The sequence below is a fragment of the Symphalangus syndactylus genome, chromosome 5 (assembly GCF_028878055.3).
Source record: "Symphalangus syndactylus isolate Jambi chromosome 5, NHGRI_mSymSyn1-v2.1_pri, whole genome shotgun sequence".
Classification (NCBI taxonomy): domain Eukaryota; kingdom Metazoa; phylum Chordata; class Mammalia; order Primates; family Hylobatidae; genus Symphalangus; species Symphalangus syndactylus.
In genome coordinates, this window is record NC_072427.2 from 87,758,979 (window position 1) to 87,781,141 (window position 22,163).

The following is a 22,163-nucleotide window of genomic DNA, read 5'->3' on the forward strand; positions in this document are numbered from 1 at the left end:
TAGTGTGGCAGAGGTTTCAGCTCCTGCTGTGGAGGAGACAAAGTTTGGAGTTTAAATGTAGTCCAGTTAGAGGGGCTTGATAAATACCTCAGGCTTCCTACTAAAACCACAGAAGGGTCAGTCTAGAGATCTACCCTAACAAAGCATAAAACCAGGCTGCACGAGGTTCAGATGATCAGTCAGTAACGTAACTGACTCCTGGAGCAAAATTAACACTCTTCAGAGGACGATAAGAAAACCCAGTGTCTCTACTAGGTGTTATTTATAATCTTAGTCTGCAATAAAAAATAGACATGCAAAGAAATAGGAAAATGTGACCCATGGCCAAGAGAAAATCATCCATCAGACGCCCTGGACACATGCCAGCTCAGATGCCAAAATGAGGAAACAAAGACTTTAATGCAGCAATTGCAAGTACGTCCGAATACCTAAACCAAAAAGGTGTTAGTAAGTAGTAAACAGATAGGAGTCTCAAGAGAGAAATCTATGAATAAGAGTCAAGTGGAAATTTTAGAATTTTAAAATATAATATCCTAAATAAAAAAAACTTCATGGATCAACTTACAGAATTTTGGAGTCAGTGGAAGAGTCAGGGAAATCAAGGACAGATCAACAGAAATTACCCAATTTGAAGGGCAAAGAAAAAAAAGATTATAAAAAACCGCAAAGCCGCAGTCGCTTGAAAGATAACAGCAAACTTTCTAACATACAGGTCATTAGTGAGAAAGAATGGCGCATATAACACATAATGGCTGACAATTTTGCGAATTTGCTGAAAATGTAAATTCATAGTCCATGGAAGCTCAATGAACATGAAGAAGAATAAATAAGAAGAAAATGAGACTGAAGCACATCATAGTCCAACTGCTGAAACCTAAAGATAAAGGAAAGAAATCAACAGCTTGAAAACAGCCAGAGGCCTGGGCACGGTGGCTTATGCCCGTAATCCTAGCACTTTGGGAGCCCGAGGTGGGTGGATCACCTGAGGTCAAGAGTTCGAGACCAGCCTGGCCAACATGGTGAAATCTTGTCTCTACTAAAACTTAGTTGGGCGTGGTGGCGGGCATCTGCAATCCCAGCTACTTGGAGGCTGAGGCAGGAGAATCAGGAGGCGGAGGTTGCAGTGAGCCGACATTGCACCGCTGCACTCTAGCCTGGGCAACAGAGCAAAAACTCCATCTCAAAAACAAAACAAAACAAACAAACCCCAAAGAAAACAGCCAGAGAAAAAAGACACACTTCATACAGAGGAATAATGATCAAATTAAGCTGACTTCTCATCAGAAACAATGGAGGCCAGAAAGAAAGTGAGTCAATATCTTTAAGCTTCTTAAAGAAAACCAACTGTGAATGCAGAATTCCACACCACGAAAACTCATCCTTCACAGTGAAGGCAAAATAAGGAACGGCATGTTCCTTGCCCGGGCACAGTGGTTCATGCCTGTAATCCCAGCACTTTGGGAGGCCGAGGTGGGTGAATCACCTGAGGTCAGGAGTTCGAGACCAGCCTGGCTAACATGGTGAAACCTCGACTCTACTAAAAATACAAATTTTTTTTTTTTTTTTGAGACAGAGTCTCACTCTCTTGCCCAGGCTAGTGAGATCTCAGTTCACTGCAACCTCCACCTCCTGGGTGGAGTGTCTGGGTGGGCATGGTGGTGGGCGCCTATAATCCCAGGTACTTGGGAGGCTGAGGCAGGAGAATTGCTTGAACCCAGTAGGCGGAGGTTGCAGTGAGCTGATTGTGCACTCCAGCCTGGGAGACAGAGCAAGACATCATTTCAAAAAAAAAAAAAAGCATGTGCCAATGAGTAAAACCTGAGAGAATTAGTTACTAGCAGATATGCACTGCAAGAAACATTAAAAGAAAAAAGAAATGCTTTAGAGTGAAGGGATAGAATACAGGTTGGAAGTTGAGAAGAAATAAAAACATCAGAAATGGCAAATATATAAGCAACTATTAAAAAACTATCTTGAAGTTTATTTTCATAATTTCTTCAGAAAACAACTAGCCGTTTAAATAAGAAATTATAGGCCAGGGACAGTGGCCTATAACCACGCCTGTAATCCCAGCACTTTGGGAGGCTGAGGCGGGTGGATCACTTGAGGTCAGGAGTTTGAGACCAGTCTGGCCAAGATGATGAAACCCTGTCTCTACTAAAAATACAAAAAATTAGCCGGGCATGGCGGCATGCATCTGTAATCCCAGCTACTCGGGAGGCTGAGGCAGGAGAATCGCTTGAACCCAGGAGGTGGAGGTTGCAGTGAACTGAGATCTCACTACTGCACTCCAGCCTGGGCAAGAGAGTGAGACTCCGTCTCAAACAAAAAAAAAAAAAAAGGAAATTATAATATTGTATTATGGGGCTTAAAATGTATGCAGATATAAAACATATGACACAATAGCCCAAAGGTGGTGGGAGAGGGGAGTAAGTAGACTTATATAGCTGCAATGTCCTTATTTTTTATGTGAGGCGATATAGTCTTAATTCTAAATAGATTGTGAAAAGTTCAGGATGATTAAAAATGGCCAAAAGATCTGAACAGACACCTCAAAGAAGACATGCAGATGGCAAACAGGCATATGAGAAGATGCTTATCATGATATGTCACTAGGGAATTGCAAATTAAAACAAGAAGAAGATACTGCAATACACCTATCGGAATCGTGAAAATCCAAGACACTGAAACACAAAAGCTGGGGAGGATGTGGAGCGGCAGGAATGCTCGTTCACTGCTGCTGGGAGTGCAAAATGGCCCAGTCACTTTGGAAGACTGTTTGGCAGCTTCTTACAAAACTAAACCTGCTGTTACCAAAAGATCCAGCAATTGTGCTTCTTGATATTTATCCAAATGTGTTAAAATCTTATGTGCACACAAAAACTTGTGCACGAATATTTATGGCAGCTTTATTCATAACTGCCCAAACCTGGAAGCAACCAAGATACTCTTCAATAGGTGAGTGGGCAAATAAACTGTGATACATACAGACCACAGAATATGCTTCAATGCTAAGATGCCGGGAAAAGGCATAAAAGAATCTTAAAGACGTATTAGTAAGTGAAAGAAAACCTGAAAAGGCTTTATTCTGTATGATTCCAACTATGTGACATTCTGGAAAAGGCCAAACTGTGGAGACAGTAAAAAGATCTGGAGCTTGGGGTGGGAGGGATGAATAGGTGGAACACAGGGGGTTTTGAAGGCAGTGAATCTATTCTGTCTGAAACGGGGATGGGAGACACAGGTCATCATAGATTTGTCCAAACCCAGGGAATGTACAGCCCTGAGAGTGAACTCTGAGGTGGAATATAGACTTTGGTTGATAGGGATATGTCAGTGTTGGTTCACTGATTATAACCAATGTACAATCTTCTTTTTTTTTTCCTGGAGACACAGTCTCTTGTCTGTCGCCCAGGCTGGAGTGCAATGATGCAATCTTAGCTCACTGCAACCTCCGCCTTCCAGATTCAAGCGATTCCCCTGCCAAGTAGCTGGCATTACAGATGTGCGCCATGACGCCTAGCTAATTTTTATATTTTTAGTAGAGACAGGGTTTCACCATGTTGGCCAGACTGGTCTTGAACTCCTGACCTCCAGTGATCTGCCCGCCTTGGCCTCCCAAAGTGCTGTGATTATAGGCGTGAGCCACTGCACCCGGCCGTAACCAATATACAATCTAATGCAGGACGTTGACGGTGGCAGAGGCTGAATGTCTGTGTGTTGGGGGGAACATGTGGGAGCTCCGTACTTTTCACTCAATTTTGCCGTGAATCTAAAAAACAAAGTCTATCAACTGTAAAAAAAAAAAAAAAAAAAAAAGGTAAAGATGCATATTGTAACACTTATAACAGCTGAGGAAAAATAATGCAAAAGAGACAGCTAAAGAGTCAGTAGAAGGAATAAAACGGAAAACAAAAATTTATTCAATGAACACAGGAGAAGGCAGAAAAGGAGGAACAGAAAAACAAAACCCAGGATAAAGAAACAGCAAATAGCAACGTGGTAGAGCTAACCCCAACCATATCAGCAAAGACTTGGGTGCTCTGCTCACCATCTGGGTGCAATACACCACGTAACAAACCTGCATGTGATACGTTTAGATCTGTATCTCAAATAAAAGTTGGGGCAGGGCATGGTGGCTCATGTCTGTAATCCCAGCACTTTGGGAGGCCAAGGTGGGTGGATCATGAGGTCAGGAGATCGAGACCATCCTGGCTAACACAGTGAAACCCCGTCTCTACTAAAAATACAAAAGTTAGCTGGGTGTGGTGGTGGGCACCTGTAGTCCCAGCTACTTGGGAGGCTGAGGCAGGAGAATGGCATGAACCCGGGAGGTGGAGCTTGCAGTGAGCCAAGATCATGCCACTGCACTCCAGCCTGGGCCACAAAGCGAGACTCCATCTCAAAAAAAAAAAAAAAAAAAAAAAAATGGAATTAAAAAAAAGTTTTAACAAATTGACAAAAATTATATACATTTCCCATGGCCGAGATGACGTTTTGAAATATATACATTGTAGAATGGCTAAATCAAGTGAATTAACATACACATTATGCCACATAGTTATTTTTTTGTGGTGAGAATGCAAAATGTACTCTCAGTGATTTTTAAGAATAAAATACATTGTTATTAACTATTAAAACGACAAAAAAAAAAACCCCAAATACATTAAGTGTAAAGGGACATAGGACAAAATAATACAAAATTACATAAAATCTTTCAGAAAATACAGAAGAAAGTAAACTTCCCAACGTGTTTTATGAGGCCACTATAGGCCCAATATCAAAACATGACAAAGACACTGCAAGAAAAAAAATTACAAATCAATATCCCACTTAAGCATAGATAGTCACATTCTTAACGAATTGTTAGGAAATCAAATCTAGCAATACACAAAAAGTGGCCGGGTGCTGTGGCTCACACCTGTAATCCCAGCACTTTGGGAGGCTGAGGTGGGCAGATCACCTGAGGTCAGGAGTTCGAGACCACCCTGACCAACATGGTGAAACCCTGTCTCTACTAAAAATACAAAAATTAGCTGGTGTGGTGGTGCATGCCTGTAATCCCAGCTACTTGGGAGGCTGAGGCAGGAGAATCACTTGAAGCCTGGAGGCAGAGGTTGCAGTGAGCCAAGATGGCGCCACTGTACTCCAGCCTGGGCGACAGAGCGATACTCCATCTCAAAACAAAAACAAAACCAAATCAATACATAAAAAGCAAACACATCAGGGAGAGGGCCTACATATACTTTGTTACATTTATTCTCAAGTATTTTCCTGGAAATATTTCCTGGAAATACAAGTGAGTTTATCCCAGGAAATTTCCTAGGAATATTTCCTGGAAATACAAGTGCATTTACCCTAGGAAAGCAAAGTGGTTTTAACATTTGAAAATCAATCAGTATTATTCATTATCTTAACAGAATAAAGGAGAAAAACCATATATATGATCATCCCATAGATGCAGAAAGGTATTGGAACAAAATCCAATACCTCTTTATGGGACAAAACCATTAGAAAACAAGGAAAAAGAGGACACTTCCTCAACCCACCTCAGTAGATGCAGAGAGAACATTTGATAAAAGTTAACAAAGAATTTTGTCAAAGAATTTTGTCAAAGAACATTAGACAAAAAACTCTCAGAAAACTAACAGTAGACGGGGACTTCCAACCTGATGAAAGGCACCTACAAAAAAATCTGTGGCTGACATCGTACGTAATGGCGAGAGACCGAAGGCATCTCCCCTAAGATTGGGAACAAGGCGAGGATATCTGCTCTCACTTTCGTTTAACTGTATTGCAGTTTCAACTAGTACAACAAGACAAGTAAAAGAAATAAAAGCCAAAAATTGGAATGCAATAATTAAAGCTGTCATTATTCTCAGATGGTATGATTGTCTCTGTGGACAATCATGGGAACCTATAAAACAACAACTAGAACTAACCAACGAATTAAGCAAATTCACAGGATCCAATGCCAACATCCAAAAATCTATTGTATTTTTATAAACTAGCAGCAGACAACTGGAAAATTAATAAAATCCTATTCACAACAAAACCAGAAAACAGCAAACACTTTGGAGTAAAGTTAACCAAAGACATGAAGGACCTTTATCCTGCAAGTCATAACCTTTTGAGAAGTTAAATGAGACCTAAGTAAGTGGAGGGATGTATCATGTTCATAGGTTGGAAGACCCAGTACTGTTAAGATACTACCCTCCCCAAATTATATATTAAATAAAACAGTAATCAAAGTCATAGATGGCTTTTTTTTTTTAATTGACAAGTTGATTCTAAAATTTGTAGGGAAAAGAAAAGAACCTATACAGTCAAAACAACTGAAGAGGAAGAACAAATGAAGAACTTTGAATACCTGACTTCAGAGCACAGTAATGTAGCCAGTGTGGTGTTGGTGTGAGGATAGACCAATAGATCAATGAAGCAGAACAGAGTTCAGCAAGAGGCCCAAACATAGAGAGACCATTAACTTTCAACAAAGGAGCCATGGATTCAGGGGGAAAAGGAAAGTCTTTTTAACAAGTGGTGCAGTAACAGCTGGGTGTCAGCGTGGGGAAGAAAATGAACAGCAGTCTCTACTTCACAACACACACAACATTAATTTGAAATGAATGACAGATTAAAACATAACATCTCAACAATGACTGGGTTGTTAAAATTTTTCTTTAAATTAAAAAAACACATAACAGCTATAACTCTAAATCTTCTAAAAATGTATCTCCATGACCTTGGGATAAAAAAAAAATTATTAGGGCCGGATGTGGTGGCTCACGTCTGTAATCCCAGCACTTTGGGAAGTCGAGGTGGGTGGACCACCTGAGGTCAGGATTTCAAGACCAGCCTGGCCAACATGGTAAAAACCCCATCTCTACTAAAAATACAAAAAAATTAGCCAGGCGTGGTGGCAGACACCTGTAATCCTAGTTACTCGGGAGCCTGAGGCAGGAGAATCACTTGAACCCGGGAGGTGGAGGTTGCAGTGAGCTTATCGCATAGCTGCACTCCAGCCTGGGCAACAAGAAACCTTGTCTCAAAAAAAACCAAAAAAACAAAAAAACAAAAACTTATTAGAGAAGACACAAGAAGTACTAACCACAACAGACAAACTTGTTACATTGGATGGAATTCATCAAATTAAAAACCTCTGCTCATCAAATGACCTCATTAAGAAAAAGAAAAAGGCGGATAGCATTAGGAGATATACCTAATGCTAAATGACAAGTTAATGGGTGCAGCACACCAACATGGGACATGTATACATATGTAACAAACCTGCACATTGTGCACATGTACCCTAAAACTTAAAGTATAATAATAATAAAATTAAAAAAAAAAGAAAACGAAAAAGGCAAATCATAAACTGGGAAAAATGTTTGCCATATATATCTGACGAATTATATCCTATCTTATGTAGAGTTTCCTATAAACCAGGGATAAAAATAATATAAGCCAGCTTAAAAAATGAGCAAAATCCTTTCTTCATATTTTTTTTGAGATGGAGCTTTTGCTCTGTCAGCCAGAATGGAGTGCAGTGGCACGATCTCAGGTTACTGCAACATCCACCTCCTGGGTTCAAGCGATTCTCCTGCCTCAGCCTCTCGAGTAGCTGGGATTACAGGCACCCGCCACCATGCCCTGCTAATTTTTGTATTTTTAGTAGAGAGGAGGTTTCACCATGTTGGTCAGGCTGGTCTCGAACTCTTGACCCCAGGTAATCCACCCACCTTGGCCTTCCAAAGAGCTAGGATTACAGGCATGAGCCACCGGACCTGGCCTGAGCAAAATACTTTTGAAGAGACACTTCACAAAATATGACATTCAAATAGCCAATAAGACATTGCAACATGTTCAACATCATTAAAGTACTTGGAAATGCAAATTAAAACTATAAGAAGATAGGATTGCTGTTACACCTACTTGAATGTCTAAAATGTAAGCAGAGAATGCTTAGTGTTGCAGGGATGTGGAACAGCTGGATCACTCAGATGCTGCTGGTGGGAATGTGGAATGGTACAACCTCTTGGTAAAACAGCTTGGCAGTTTCTTTCTTTCTTTTTTTTTTTTTTGAGATGGAGTCTTGCTCTGTTGCCCAGACGGGAGTGCAGTGGCACAACCTCTGCTCACTGCAACCTTTTCCTCCCAGATTCAAGAGATTCTCCTGCCTCAGCGTCCTGAGTAGCTGGGACTACAGGCACACTCCACCGTGCCCTGCTAATTTTTTGTACTTTTTGTAGAGATGGGGTTTTGCCATGTTGGCCAGGCTGGTCTCGAACTCCTGATCTCAGATGATCTGCCCACCTCGGCCTCCCAAAGTGCTGGGATTACAGGCGTGAGCCACTGTGTCCGGCCCAGCTTGGCAGTTTCTTACACTTAACAATTAAGTCTTAAGTTAAACAAACACAGCATATGAGCCAGCCATTTCACTCCTAGGTGGACACAAGATCATGGACAAGGATACCCACGATAAGACTTGTACAATAATTCTAGTAGCCGAACCCTAAACTGGAAATGACCCAAATGTCCCTCCACAGGAGAATGAATGAGCAAGGCTTGCAGTGCTCAGCAGTGCAAAAGGAAATAACTGCATGAACGGATCTTACAAACACCATGATGCGGATTGCTTGAGCCCAGGAGTTCGACACCAGCCTGGTACTCGGAGGCTGAGGTGGGAGGATCACCTGAGCCCAGGAGGTTGAGGCTGCAGTGAGCCATGATTGTGCCTCACACCCCACCTGGGCAACAGGCGTGAGACCCTGTCTCAAAAAACAAACACACACACAAACAAACAAACAAAAATGATGTTGAGTGGAAGAGTCCAGACATCAAAGAGCCCATGCTGTATGATTCCAACCCCGTGAAACTCAAAAACAGGCAGAGCATTCCACAGTGGGGACTGCCTTGAAGGGGGTACAGGGACATTTTTCTAGGGTGATGGAAATGTCCTTTGTCTTGATTGTGGTGGTGGTTATATGCATGTGCACTTCTAAAAAACTTAATTTTAAGTTCTGGGATACATGTGCAGGACATGCAGGGATGTTACACAGGTAAACGTGTGTCATGGTGGTTTGCTGCACCTGTCAACCCATCACCTAGGTATTAAGCCCAGCATGCATTAGCTATTTATCCTGATGTTCTCCCTCCCCCAACCCTCCTGACAGGCCCCAGTGTGTGTTATTCCCCTCCCTGTGTCCATGTGTTCTCATTGTTCAGCTCCCACTTATGAATGAGAACATGTGGTGTTTTGTTTTCTGTTCCTGAATTAGTTTGCTGAGGATAATGGCTTCCAGCTCTATCCATGTCTCTGCAAAGGACATGATCTTGTTCCTTTTTATGGCTGCATAGTATTCCATGGTGTATATGTACCACATTTTCTTTATCCAATCTATCATTGATGGGCATTTGGATTGATACTATGTCTTTGCTGTTGTGAATAGTGCTACAATGAACATACACGTAGATGTATCTTTATAATAGAATGATTTATATTCCTTTGGGTATATATATATAAATGTCATTGCTGAGTCAAATGGTATTTCTGGTTTGGGTGGTGATTCCTGAAAGATCTGACACATGCACTTCTATCAAAACTCATCAAACTGTGGCTGGGCATAGTGGCTCATGCCTGTAATGCCAGCACTTTGGGAGGCCGAGGCAGGTGGATCACCTGAGGTCAGGAGTTCGAGATCAGCCTGGCCAACATGGTGAAACCTTGTCTCTACTAAAAATACAAAAAATTAGCTGGGTATGGTGGCATGCGCCTGTAATCTCAGCTACTCGGGAGGCTGAGGCAGGATAATTGCTTGAACTCAGGAGGCAGAGGTTGCAGTGAGCTGAGATTGCGCCACTGCACTCCAGCCTTGTCAACGAGAGCGAAACTCCGTCTCAAAAACAAAAACAACAAAAAACAAAACAAAACTCATCAAACTGCACCCACAGGATCTGTACATTTCAGTGCAGTCAGGCAGGACACAGCAGTGGGTAGGTATGGGTTGGCCTGGTTCTCACAAACGCCTAGGAGCAGGGAGGGCAGTCCTAACGTTTGCAGCCTTGAGGTCCGTGCAGCAATGTTCGGCTGTCATCATCTCCATTTTACTCAAATCTGCCGTCAGGACATTTCCATTCCGAAGGCTTCTGTATTACTGTTTGCAATCAATATCTCTGACAGTGGCATGCTAAGGGCTGCTGCTGTCTTTGTTGGCTACGCTACTCCAAGTGGAATCCGTCTGAACACACAATTCCAGAAATGGTTTTTTCATTTATACACTGCAGTCTTTTTGTTTCAAAAAGAATGCAAGTAAGAATGACTGTGGCTTTGCTTATAAAGCCTTCTAGAGTGAAACTGCACTGAAATAGACAATATTATTAAGGTGCATTATTATTTCTCATGAGCAACGTGTGTGTGCAGACTTCCGGCATTAACTTGCCTTCCAGGGCAGACACAAACAGTCCTCGCATTTTGTTTCAGACCTTAGGAAGCATTCCTGTTCTATTAAAATTCAGCAATTCCAGAGAGACATAACTTCAGCCATTCAAAAATGCCCTCTAGGTCATTTTCAATGATAACAACAATTTACTAGGCACTTACCAAGTGGCAGGCACTGTGCTCAGCATTTTGCGTAAATTACTTCATTTATCCTCCCAAGAACCATGCAAGGTATGCATTAGAATTCCTATTTTGCAAGGGAAATGGAAGTTCAGTGGGGTTAAGTAGCTCTCCTAAGGCTATTTCATCCAAATGACAAATGAGTATGCCAGGGGGCTTGACCTGTCTTGGAGTCTAAGGTTCTTAGTTTGAGATCTTCAAAAGCCCACTGGAGACAAGGAGCTGGGGGCTAGCGGCGCATTTGGAGGCCAGCCCAGGAAGCCCTGGGAGGGAGTGGGGGATTGAGGCGTGGAAGGAAAGAGAGCTCCCAGAGGGTGAGTTGATGCACAGGTGACTCCTCCCTCTGAGCAACTGCATTGATGACGTCAGAGAACGGTCCCCCTGTGAAGCAAAGAAGCTGGGCACCTGTCCTTCAGCTCCCTCTCACTGGGGAGGACTGACCTTGGGGCAGGCCCTCCCCAGCACTTCCTGGTGTGCTGCGCACAGAGGAAGTCCTCAGGCAGGGGGACTCAGGGGTTGGAGGAGGCACCCACTAGTGGGTAAGGGACCTGCCATCCAGGCTGCAGGGACCTCCTGGACAGGCCAGCCTGGCACACCCGCAGCGTCCTGTATCCTCTGCTGTGAACTTTCAGCACTTCTCTCAGGCCCTCCCCTTCAAGACGGCTAGACTTTAAATTTTTTTTTAACATTTCATTTAATCCAACATACCTCAAAATACCTCATTTCACCATGTATCTTTCATACAAAAATTTGCACACAAATGTTCGCAGCAGCATCTTTCACAATAGCCTTTGTGGAAACAGCCCAAATGTCCATCAGCTGATGAAGGGATGAACCAAACGTGACGCAGCCATGTGACACAGCCACACAATGCAGCCACATGACGCAGCCACGCAACGGAATGTCATCCAGCCATAAAAGAACAAAGAGCCGTCATGTGCCACAACACGGGGAGCCTGGAACATAGTGTGCAAAGTGGAAGAAGCCAGGCTGGAAAGGCCACGGATTCTGTTATGCGAAAGGTCCAGAATGCACAGGACAGAGAACAGGGCCTGCCGGGGGCTGGGGGATGAAGGAGATGGACCGCTAACAGGTACAGGGATTCTTTTTGGGTTGATGGAAATGTTCTGGAATTAAATAGTGGTGATGGTTGCACAACAAAATGAAGACACTAAAAAAGACTGAGGTTGTACACTTCACTTTTTTTTTTTTTGAGATGGAGTCTCACTGTGTCACCCAGGCTAGAATGCAGTGGTGTGATCTCAGCTTGCTGCAACCTCTACCCCCCAGGTTCAAGCGATTCTCCTGCCTCAGCCTCCCAAGTAGCTAGGATTACAGATGTGCACCACCTCACCTAGCTAATTTTTGTATTTTTAGTAGAGACAGGGTTTCACCATGTTGGCCAGTCTAGTCTCAAACTCCTGACCTCAGGTGATCCGCCCGCCTCAGCCTCCCAGAGTGCTGGGATTACAGGCGTGAGCCACCATGCCTGGCTGAGGTTGTACACTTTAAAATGGTGGGCTTTATATTACATCAATGACATCTCAACCAGGAAACATGAAATCAATATAAAAATGACTGAGATTTTTATATTCTTTTTCATACTAAGCCTTCAGAATTTGGTGTGTGTTTTACAGTTACGGTGCATCTTTATCTGGACTGCGGCTGGACTTTAAATGCATTTGGTCACCTCCTGGGGGAACTCTCATGTGGGGGCAGCTCCGGGATTCCATAGCTGCCCCCAAAACCTCTTCACGTGTGTGTTGTGGGGCACAGCCAGCCAGCCTGCCCACCCTGCCGGCCACCGGCCTCCTCTGGCTTACAGAAGCTCAAGCACGCATTCTGCGGATGCTTCTCCTTATGGCCCCATTTTATTGTCCTTCTATGGAAACAGCAACGCCAATAAAGCTGCTGGGAACTGGAAGCCTCCGAGTCATCCTCGGTCTCTGGCCAGGGAAGCAGAATGTGATGTGGGTCTCTGCAGGGCCAGATGCAGAGGCTGGCCAGTGTGTGTATGACTAGAGACAGGTCCTGGGTCCTAGGGCAGGCAGGAATGTGGAGGAGAACAAGCAGAACCAGACCCCTGCAGCACTGTCCTAGTTGAAGACACTGTCATCACTTGGGTTAAGTGTGACAGCACGGTTCAACTGCTGCTGCGCCTAAGAAAATCGTGACAGCCCCTGGCTCTCCTATAGGACTCGGGCCATGGGGGGCTGTCCCGGCGTGTGACTGCAGCACGCTTTCCCTAACGCTCTGGTCAAAAAGACACAATCCCCTTGATATGGTCATGAGATCGCACGGACCCGCGCGACCTGCCACGCTGAGGGAGGGCCAGGCCGGGTGAGACCCTGTCCTTTTCCCACATGCTGTGATCACGGCGCTCAGTCCTCATCACAGGCATCACCCCTGCCAGCTCCTGGCAGCCGAGGGCACTCGGGGGACACCCATCAGCCGCCATCAGCTGAGATCTGTGTTTTATAATCTGGAAAACACCACTCTGGCTTTGAGCGGCTTACATCAAATAAAAGTGATTGAGGCTCAAGGATTTTCCAAAAAATCAGCACTATCGTTATAAAAAGATGCTGAGAAGCCTATGTCGTGGTTTTTGTAGTTGCTATTACCCTTATTTTAGTCACAAAAGGGAGAAATGCCCTATCCATGTGATTGCCTCCCATGATCAGGCAAAGGGAGCATTTTTCTACAGAAGATGCTTGGTGAACACAGACCTTCGCATGGACGGGCCATTCCTTCTGGTCTACGCTGTAGAACGAGGCTGTGCCACGCTCTTTCCTGGCAGGAGCTGCTCACCGCTCCAGAGAAGTCTCTGCAGCTCACACTGGGGTTGTGGACCCAGGCCAGGGCTGGCCTATTCTTCCTTTTCTATGAAAAGTCATGTTTTTGATAACACTCTTCTCTTTACTACTTCCTGAATATTTAAGTAGCAAAACAGCAAAACCCTGGGGCGTTTCTGCATTGCACAGTTCCACCGGGCCCGTTAGAGGCATTTACTGAAACCTGCTGAGAATCAGTGAGGAACCCAGGGCCTCGGGAAAGGCTGGGTGTGGGGCTGCATGGTGGGGGCCTCCCTGCCCCCCACCCCCCATCCCCTGAGCCTTGTGCTAGTCTAGAAACAGCTCCCATTTCCTTTTCTAAGGGTCTTTTATTGCCACTGGAAATGTGGTCTGTTGATTCAAGGGCACCTGGGGCTGCTTACAGGCCAGAACTCAGGGCTGCATTGCTAGAGCTAACTCCTGACCTTGGGCCAAGGCTCAGTGGCTCTGGGACCCGAGGCTGATGGATGGGAGAGGGAAGGTTGTTGCCATAGAGAGAGTGAAGAATTCCTAAGGACAAACCCCAAATGGAAAAAATGTTCTCTAAACGCAATTTCTCAGGAAAGCTGTGTGTGTGTGTGTGTGTGTGTGTGTTTGGAGGGGTGGGGGGGTCTACCTGACACCAACTTTGTCTCCTAAAGAAAAGCCTGGAACACTGGCCTATTTGGAGAGCGGGATCCCCACGCACCCAGAGGCGGGGAAAGGTGGTGTTAGCCCGGCCGGGATGTGACTATGGCGATGTGGGAGGGGTTGACGCTGCTGGGAAAATGCAGCGCCCCTGGAGAGCCAGTGACTCCTCACTGCAGAATAAGCGCAGTGCTCCTCGGCTGGCCTGGAGGGACACCCAGCCTGGCCTTCCACGTGGCCGCTCATCCTCTCTGAAGAGGGAAGTCTTGCCCAGCCCAGCAGAAGTGTGTGCAGCTCTCAACAAACACCTGAAGCACCGGTCTCGTGCCGGCCTCGTGCTGCCGTGAGGGCTGGCGGGAGCCTGGGCCCTGACGACCTTCTCGAAGAGGTCACAGCCTGGGCCGAATGCTCCCGAACCGACCCCAACCCTCTGTAGAGACGGTGCAAAGCCTGAGGTGCAGCACTGTTTTCTGCTTTTTCTCATCCTGGCACCTTTAGAGGACATGCCCCTTATTGTTCTTTTACTCAAAACTTTATGACGCGAAGTTTAATGTGAGCCTTTGTGTTTCTCAGGACGGATTATTTTTCAAGCCCCTTTGTGGCTCCTAGGATCCAAGTTCCAGGAGGGCTGCAGAGGGCACCGATCTCTCAGCCACTGGGTGCCCGCACAGCCCAAGGCCAGCAGCCTTTGTCAGAGTCTCCAGGGAGGAGCAGCTCCGGCCTTAGGACAGCTGGTTCCAACTTCCTTCTGTTCACCTCTTTCCTTTAATGAGCCCAACTCCATCTCCCACTGGTCCTGGATGGGCCCCCAAGTGACACAGAAATCCCTCTTTCCTCTGCTCCCAGCGCTGCTCTTCTAACTCTGAGCACAGCCATCTCGCCCATCTTCACTGGCCTGCGAGAGCCCTGCAGCATCCCACCCACGCCCGGCCCGCCTTTGTCTCTTCCTGCCTCCATCCCACCCACGCCCGGCCCGCCTCTGCCTCTTCCTGCCTCCAGAGCTTCATGGCTTCCCCTCTGCTTCCGATGGTGTCCAGTCACCAGCGTCCTTCTCCCATGGATGGGTTCGGTCTCCGTCCAGCTCAGGCCTGGCCCCTCCTGCTGGCGCTCACTCACTCCCTGCTGGCCTCACCAAGTCCCAGACTTCAACACCATCCACTGGGAGCTGAGAGCCGAGAGGCCGCCTGCCCTGACTCTGCCTGCTCCTCATGCACCTGATGTCTGATGAGCAGGCCAAGCCCACCCGCTGCAAACCCCCTCCCTGGGCCGTGGCGCTCAGTCCTCAGGTCAAAGAAGCCCCGGACGGGTCTCTATATCCCGCTTCCACTTAGGAAAAAGCTAGTCTCTTCCTTTAGAACCTGCTGGAACCTGTGCTCCTCATCACCTCCATGGCCCCTACCCTGGCCTGGGCCTCCGTCTCCTCCCAAAAAAATAGCCTCCTCTTGGATTTTTCTGCCTCCACCTTTGCTGCCACTTCCCTTTCATGATCTCGACCCAGCGCCCTGAGCAAGGTTGAAAACACAAATGTGATGATGTCACTCCTCTCCTGAAAGCCTTCTAACAGCTGCCCACTCCACTCAGCATAAAAGCCAGCATCCTTGCAACGAACGCCCTGGCACTTTCATTCTCATCTCCAAACATTTGCACTCTAAACAGCCAGAGTGGAATCTGGTGATCAGCCAGGAGTTTGGGGGAGACCCCAAAGGGTTCATGTCTTATAGGACTGAGCGATCCCTTGGGTAAGGGCCCTCTAGAACCATTCTCACAAAGCTTAAAGGTGGGGCTCAAAGGCCTCAAACTGATGTGCAAGTAACTTAAGTGCTTGCCAAGGCAAAGCCCAACACTCTAACTGGGAGAAACAAAACCAGATGATGAACCAGCATGCATTCCTGTGATTAGCATTCCATCAAGATCTACTAGATTCATGAGAATCAGAAAAATACGACCCATACCCAGGAGATAGATCAATCAACAGAGACAGACTCAGATATGGCAGAGAGGAGGAAACTAGCAGACAATGGCATGAAGCGGAATTATAATGAGGTATAAGCATTTACAGGAAACATAAACATAATGAGGCATATAATGAGGGAGATCTAAAAATGGGAGATACGAAAAAGGAAGAAAACAGAATTCCTAGGGATGAAGAATGCAATATCTGAAATGAATTTCACTGAATGAGATTAACAGCAGACGAGATACTGCAGGAGGGAAGACCAGTGCAATGGAAGACGTCACAGAAAACTCTAAGAAAAATAAAGCAAACAGAAAAAAAGGTCTGGAAAGAAACAGTGTGAGTGGGTCAGGGACGCTCTCAGGCTGTCTATCATTCAGGTAATTAGGGTCCTAGGGGAAAGGAGAGAGAGGAGAGCAGAAAAAATTCCAAATTTCATGAAAAATATGATCCCAAAGTTCCAAGAAGATGAATGAACACCAAGCAGGTTAAACCAAAAGCAAACCACACCAAGGCCATCATAATCCAATTCCTGCAAACCAGTGATAAAGAAAACATCTTAAGTTGCCAGAGGGAAAAAGGCACATTGCACACAGAGGAACAAAGATAAGACATCACAGCCTTCTCATTAGAAGCTCTACCAGCTAAAATACAATGAGAAGACATATTCACAGTGCTGGAAAACTGTGAAACTAAAATTCTCTATGGCAAGAAAACACCCTTTCAAAATGAAGATGAAATAAAAACCCTGTCAGTCGGGCATGGTGGCTCACATCTGTCATCTCAGGGAGGGAGGATTACTTGAGTTTAGGAGTTTGAGACCAGCCTGGGCAACATCGTGAGACCTTGTCCCTGTAAAAACTTAAAAACTTTGCCGGGCATGGTGGTGTGTGCCTATAGTCCCAGCTACTTGGGCGGCTGAGGAGGGAGGATTGCTTCAGCCTGGGAGGTCAAGGCTGTCGTGAGTTATGACTGCATCACCACTGCACTCCAGCCTGGGCAACAGAGAGAGACTTTATCTCTCTCTCTCTCTTTGAAAAAAAAAAAAAAAAAAAAAAAAAGCAAAACAGCAAAGAAAAACTTTTTCAGACAAAAAAAGAAGGAATTTGTTGTCAGAAGACCAGCACTATAAGAAAATCATCTATAGAATCATAGGAAATCTACAAAAAGGTACTAGACCTAATAAATGAGTTTAGCAAGGTCCCATACAAAAGCCAATTCCTATAAACTAAAAACTACTGGAAATTGAAATGAAAAAAAAATCCATTTATAGTACCATTAAATACATGAAATAGTGATGTATTTATCAATACTTATTTAGGTACTTCATATTAACAATGGTAACACATTATTGAGAAACATTAAAGGAAACCCAAATAAATGGAGAGATAGACCATATTTATGAATCAGAAGACTCAACATTCTTAAGATATTAATTCTTCCCATTAAATTAACATTAAATAATTGTTCTGTATATTTAATGCAACTTCAGTCAAAATCCTAGCAGACTGTTTTTTTGGTAGCAATGCATAGACTGATTCTAAAATTTATTTGAAAATAAAAGCAATAACATTTTTGAAAAAGAAAAAAGAAACCAGAGATAACTTAGAGTACCTGATTTCAAGACCTACTATTTATCTAGAGTAGTCAAGACGGTGTGCTGCTGTTTTAAGACATGTAAATTCACACGACAGGATCTAGAGTCCAGAAAAAGGCTCACACATATATGGCCCATTGATTTTCCACAAAGGTGTCATGGTAATTCAGTGGGAGAAAAGATCATCTTTTCAACAAATGGTGCTGGAGCAAATGAATATCTGTGCAGAGAAAACAAACCTCGGTTTTTTTCTCCTCTGTTTGGGTGGGCTGGACTTAGTGACTTGCTTTTAAAGAAGAGCAGGGAAGGAGACCAACAGTAACTCTGCAGTGGAGAAGTCCGTGGTCCTACCTGGCTGTCATGCGCCCCACATATTCCTTCCAAAACCCACCACACCCAGGCTGGTCGTGAGAGAAACGTCAGACAAACCCAGACTGGGGAACACTCTACAGACTCTTCTATCCCCTCTTAGGGAAGATGGTTAAGTATATGTTTAACTGTATAAAAAAGTTGGCAAGGTTATAGGTATCTTAGGTATTTAGCCAAGTGAAATAAAATATATAAAAATGTACGTTTCCACCAATACTTGTACTTTAATGCTCACAGCAGCCTTATTCTTAAAAGCCCCCAGACTGGAAACAACCCAAATGTCCATCCACAGTGAATGGAAGATGCCCTGTGGTACAGCCTACACCATGGGATACCACTTAGCAATACAAAGCAATGAACTGTCTCTACACACGGCACACGGATGGGTCTCAAAAACATTATGTCGAGTCAAAAAAGAGTACATGTACCATGTAATTACTTATATATGAAACTCTCAGAAAGACAAATCTCATGGATGATGTCAGAAAGCAGGTCGGTTGTGGACTGAGAGACACTGGAGGGAGCAAGAGAGAGCTTTTCTAGGTGGTGCAAATGTCTTGATTTTGGTGATGTTTACAAGGGTGTACACATTTTTCAAAGCTCATCAAAATAGGCCCTTAAATGGCATTTTATGAAGTATAAATCACACATAAATAAAAGAGATAAAAATCAAATGGAAAAGGGATTCTAGGCTGGGTGCAGTGGCTCATGCCTGTAATCCTAGCACTTTAGGAGGCTGAGACAGGTGGATCACCTGAGGTCAGGAGTTCGAGACCAGCCTGGCTAACATGGCAAAACCCCATCTCTACTAAAAATACAAAAAAATTAGCCAGGCTTGGTGGTGCATGCCTGTAATCCCAGCTACCTGGGAGGGTGAGGCAGGAGAATCACTTGAACTTGGGAGGCAGAGGTTGCAGTGAGCCAAGATCGTGCCACTGCACTCCAGCCCTGGGCAACAGGGCCAGACTCTATCTTAAAAAAAAAGAAAAAGGATTCTAACACAGTGGCCCAAGTGACTGTATGAGGCACCCCAAGGCATCCCAGGGGCCACAAATGCCTGCCTTGGCAACTCACAGTAGAGGGGGGAGGACAGGTGCTGGGCCAGGAAGACGAGAGTGGATGCTGCCCTGCATCTGCAAAGTCCTTGGGATGGCCTCTGGCCAAGGGGCAGGAAAAGACAGTGCAGCCAATTGAACAGGCATAGACCAGGAACAGGCAGTGGCCAAAAGGAGTAAGAAAAAATCCACACAAGGGAGGCTAACCCCAGGCAGATGCTATTCTCCCTGGGGTTAGAAAGGCAGAGCCCTTATAGTAGTACAAGGTTTCAGATTCTGCAATGGTATCGGCTTCAAACGCAGATTCAAATGCTTAACTAACATATAGTTAAATGCTGCAAAGGCTTAACTCATATATATTTCAAATGCTTAGAATCAAATGCTTAACTAATATGCATTTCAAATGCTTAGATTCAAATGCTTAACTAGTATATATTTTATCACAGGGATTTATCCCAGGGATTATCAAGATTTCTTTTTCCTTCTTTTAGTTTAAAAAATGACAGCAGGGCCTTACCGGAGAGTTGCTTGATGGCCACAGGTCTCACTTTGTAGGGAGTGCTGCAAAAGAGAAGACAGTGCCACGGTGAGACTCTGCAAGGCGCTCACTGTATGTCTGGCAGGAGAGATAAGCACTCGGTGTGATTAGAATTCAGCGGATTAGGTGTTTTTTTTATTTATTTTTTATTTTTTAAATTAGCTTCTTTGACTGTTCTCAGCTTCCTTGCTCAGATGAATTTCAAGTATATCATTTAAACGATCAACTTCCTCTATAATGTTCGTGTTTGGTCAATTAAATAAATGTTGTCATGGGTACGACTGCCGATCCCAGTCGATCCCAAGTTGGAAACGTCAGACTCTGGCAGCTGCCTGGATCCATTTCGGTACCTGGCGGATGCAGGTGGCCTCCCTCTCTTTTGCTCTGTTAAGCTGATGGTGACTGTATCCCCCAAACGAACAAGAGAGGATGGTGACAGTGACAAAGTCGAAAATGCACTGGGATCTCCGTGATGTCGCCCCCCATCACCATGAGGCCCAGCGTGACGGGGAGAGAATACCGGCTGTGCATATGACAGCCAAAGTGTTTCTGTCACTGACACACGATGGCCTCTGGCCAAGAGGCAGGAAGACAGTGCAGCCAATGGAACGGGCATAGACCAGGAACAGGCAGTGGCCAAGAAGAGTAAGAAAAAATCCACACAAGGGAGGCTAACCCCAGGGAGATGCTATTCCTTGACCCAGCAGTTTAGCAACATTTGGAAACCTGGTAAGAGAGGTGCTACTAGGACACAGGGTGGCAGACGTCACAGGTGTTGCTGGTGGGGTGTGGGTTGCCACATCTTGGGGAAAGCAGTGTAGCAACACCGGTTAAGATCCTTTGTGTCAGCAGATGAATTTAGGGAGGGATGTGTCAGAATGAAACATGAGCACACAGGGAGACAGTCAGATGTCATGTGTTCATGTCTTTGACTTGCTCATTCATTCATTCATTCAGTCGCTCTACCCATTTCTTCCTGAGTGCCCACTGTGGTCAGGTGCAGGTGGGTTGAAAGAGCGTGCTCCACTGTGCTGTCTGGATGGTTCAGTCTGCGCATCTCTCCACAGGCAGGATGCCACATTAGTGGTCCCATGGTGCTAGGGTCTGAATGCTGAGGCACTCCCACCCCGAATTCATATAATGAAGCCCTCATCCCCAGTGGGTAAGATTAGGAGGTGGAGCCTTGGGAGGTGACTGGGTTTGGAGGAGTTCCTGAGGGTGGGGCCCACCAGATGGGGTTGGCGTCCTTCCAAGGGGCAAAGACACCAGAGCTGTCTCTTGCTCTGCCTTATGAGGGCACAGCCAGAAGGCAGCTGTCTGCAAGCCGGGAAGAGAGGCCTCCCCAGGAACAGAACCTGCCCATACCCTCATCTTGGACTTCAGCCTCCAGACTCTGAGAACTCAATGTCTAGCTGTTTAAGTTCAGACAGACTGAGACACTGCGGTGTCAGGTAGTTGTTAAGAAGACGAAGACAAGCATGCAAGTATTCACCTGGCGGGACGCCCATGACTCCTTACTAGGTAAAAACAACAAGTTACAGAGTGATATACAGAGAATGAGCTCATTTCTGGAAGAAGAAACACAGTGAATATGGAGGGGTATACACACCAAGCTGTTCATGGTGATTAACTGGGGGCAATACATGTGGTTTGATGGTTACAGATAACGTGGAAAATCTTTACAATTTTAAACACCAATAATGTGAAAAAATAAAACCTGTGTGGCACCGACCTCCCTGCACTTTGGGCTCTTTGTCTGTAGGGCGGTGAGGCTGAGGTTCCCGGGAGAGCTGGGCAGTGTGGACTTGCCAGCTGAGCCCAAGTGCTGGGGACTAGAGGGCCCTCCGTCCCCTCGATTCTCGCCTCACCCTATGAATGGCCCCACTCACACAGAACGTCAAGAAGTGAGCCCACACCCTCTCATCTCCACCACGTGCCTGTGTGGGCTCAGGAGAGGCCCTGCCTCGAAAGGCCTGTTAGTGGTGGGTCATTTGGCACTGGAGGGCTCATTTCTCCCCAGAGACTCAAGTCATAAGAGGCATTGGGCTTGAAGCGTGGCCCTAAGTGCAGAGCAGAGTCCTCCAAGCTCCCCACGTGGAGAGGGCACTCGGTCGTCATCGGGACTGGGGCCCCTCTAGCCCCTGATGCCTGTGCTCAGCTGGGCAAGTCCATGGTGCCCAGCTGTTCCAGGAACCTCAGCATCACGGCTTTACAGACCCAGAGCCCAAGGCATAAAGAGGCCAGGTGCTTTGCTGATGGCCTCAGTGTGGCCAGTGAGGACCCGTGCCGGGGCTGCCTAGGAAAAGCCCGGGCTGGGAGGACAGAGTGGAGGGTGGGCAGCAGAGAAGCTGGGTGTGCTGGGCTCCTCTTGGATCCTCCTTCCTTCCTCTTCTCAGTGTCTCTCCGGCTCCCGCCATGAGAGCAGCCCTAGAGATGGTACAGTGGGTGGAGAGAAAGCCAGGACCTGCGTGGGCAGCAGGAAGGGGCTTTGCCATCACTCCTGCCACCCTGGCTCCCCACTCCTCCCTGACTTTCTTCTCCTGCGTCTCCTCTGAGGGGCAGCAAGGACTCTTT

The 22,163-nt window shown here is 45.7% G+C and overlaps 1 protein-coding gene across 15 annotated transcripts in view; it reads right to left on the reverse strand.

Annotated features, from left to right (window-relative positions):
• PDE9A (phosphodiesterase 9A) overlaps positions 1 to 22,163 on the reverse strand; it is a 121,319-nt gene that overhangs the window by 57,593 nt on the left and 41,563 nt on the right. For 13 of the 15 annotated variants that reach the window (XM_055279801.2, XM_055279797.2, XM_055279796.2 and 10 more), the window contains one exon: positions 19,569 to 19,612. The exons of 1 other annotated variant lie outside the window; for it this stretch is intronic. Coding sequence is in view for 13 of the 14 variants with exons in the window: in XM_055279797.2 (XP_055135772.1) it covers positions 19,569 to 19,612 (44 nt within the window). In the remaining variant the exon portion in view is untranslated. Of the gene's footprint in view, positions 1 to 19,568; positions 19,613 to 21,081; positions 21,158 to 22,163 lie in introns of all 15 variants that reach the window. One more of the 15 variants, XM_055279790.2, reaches the window with a different exon arrangement.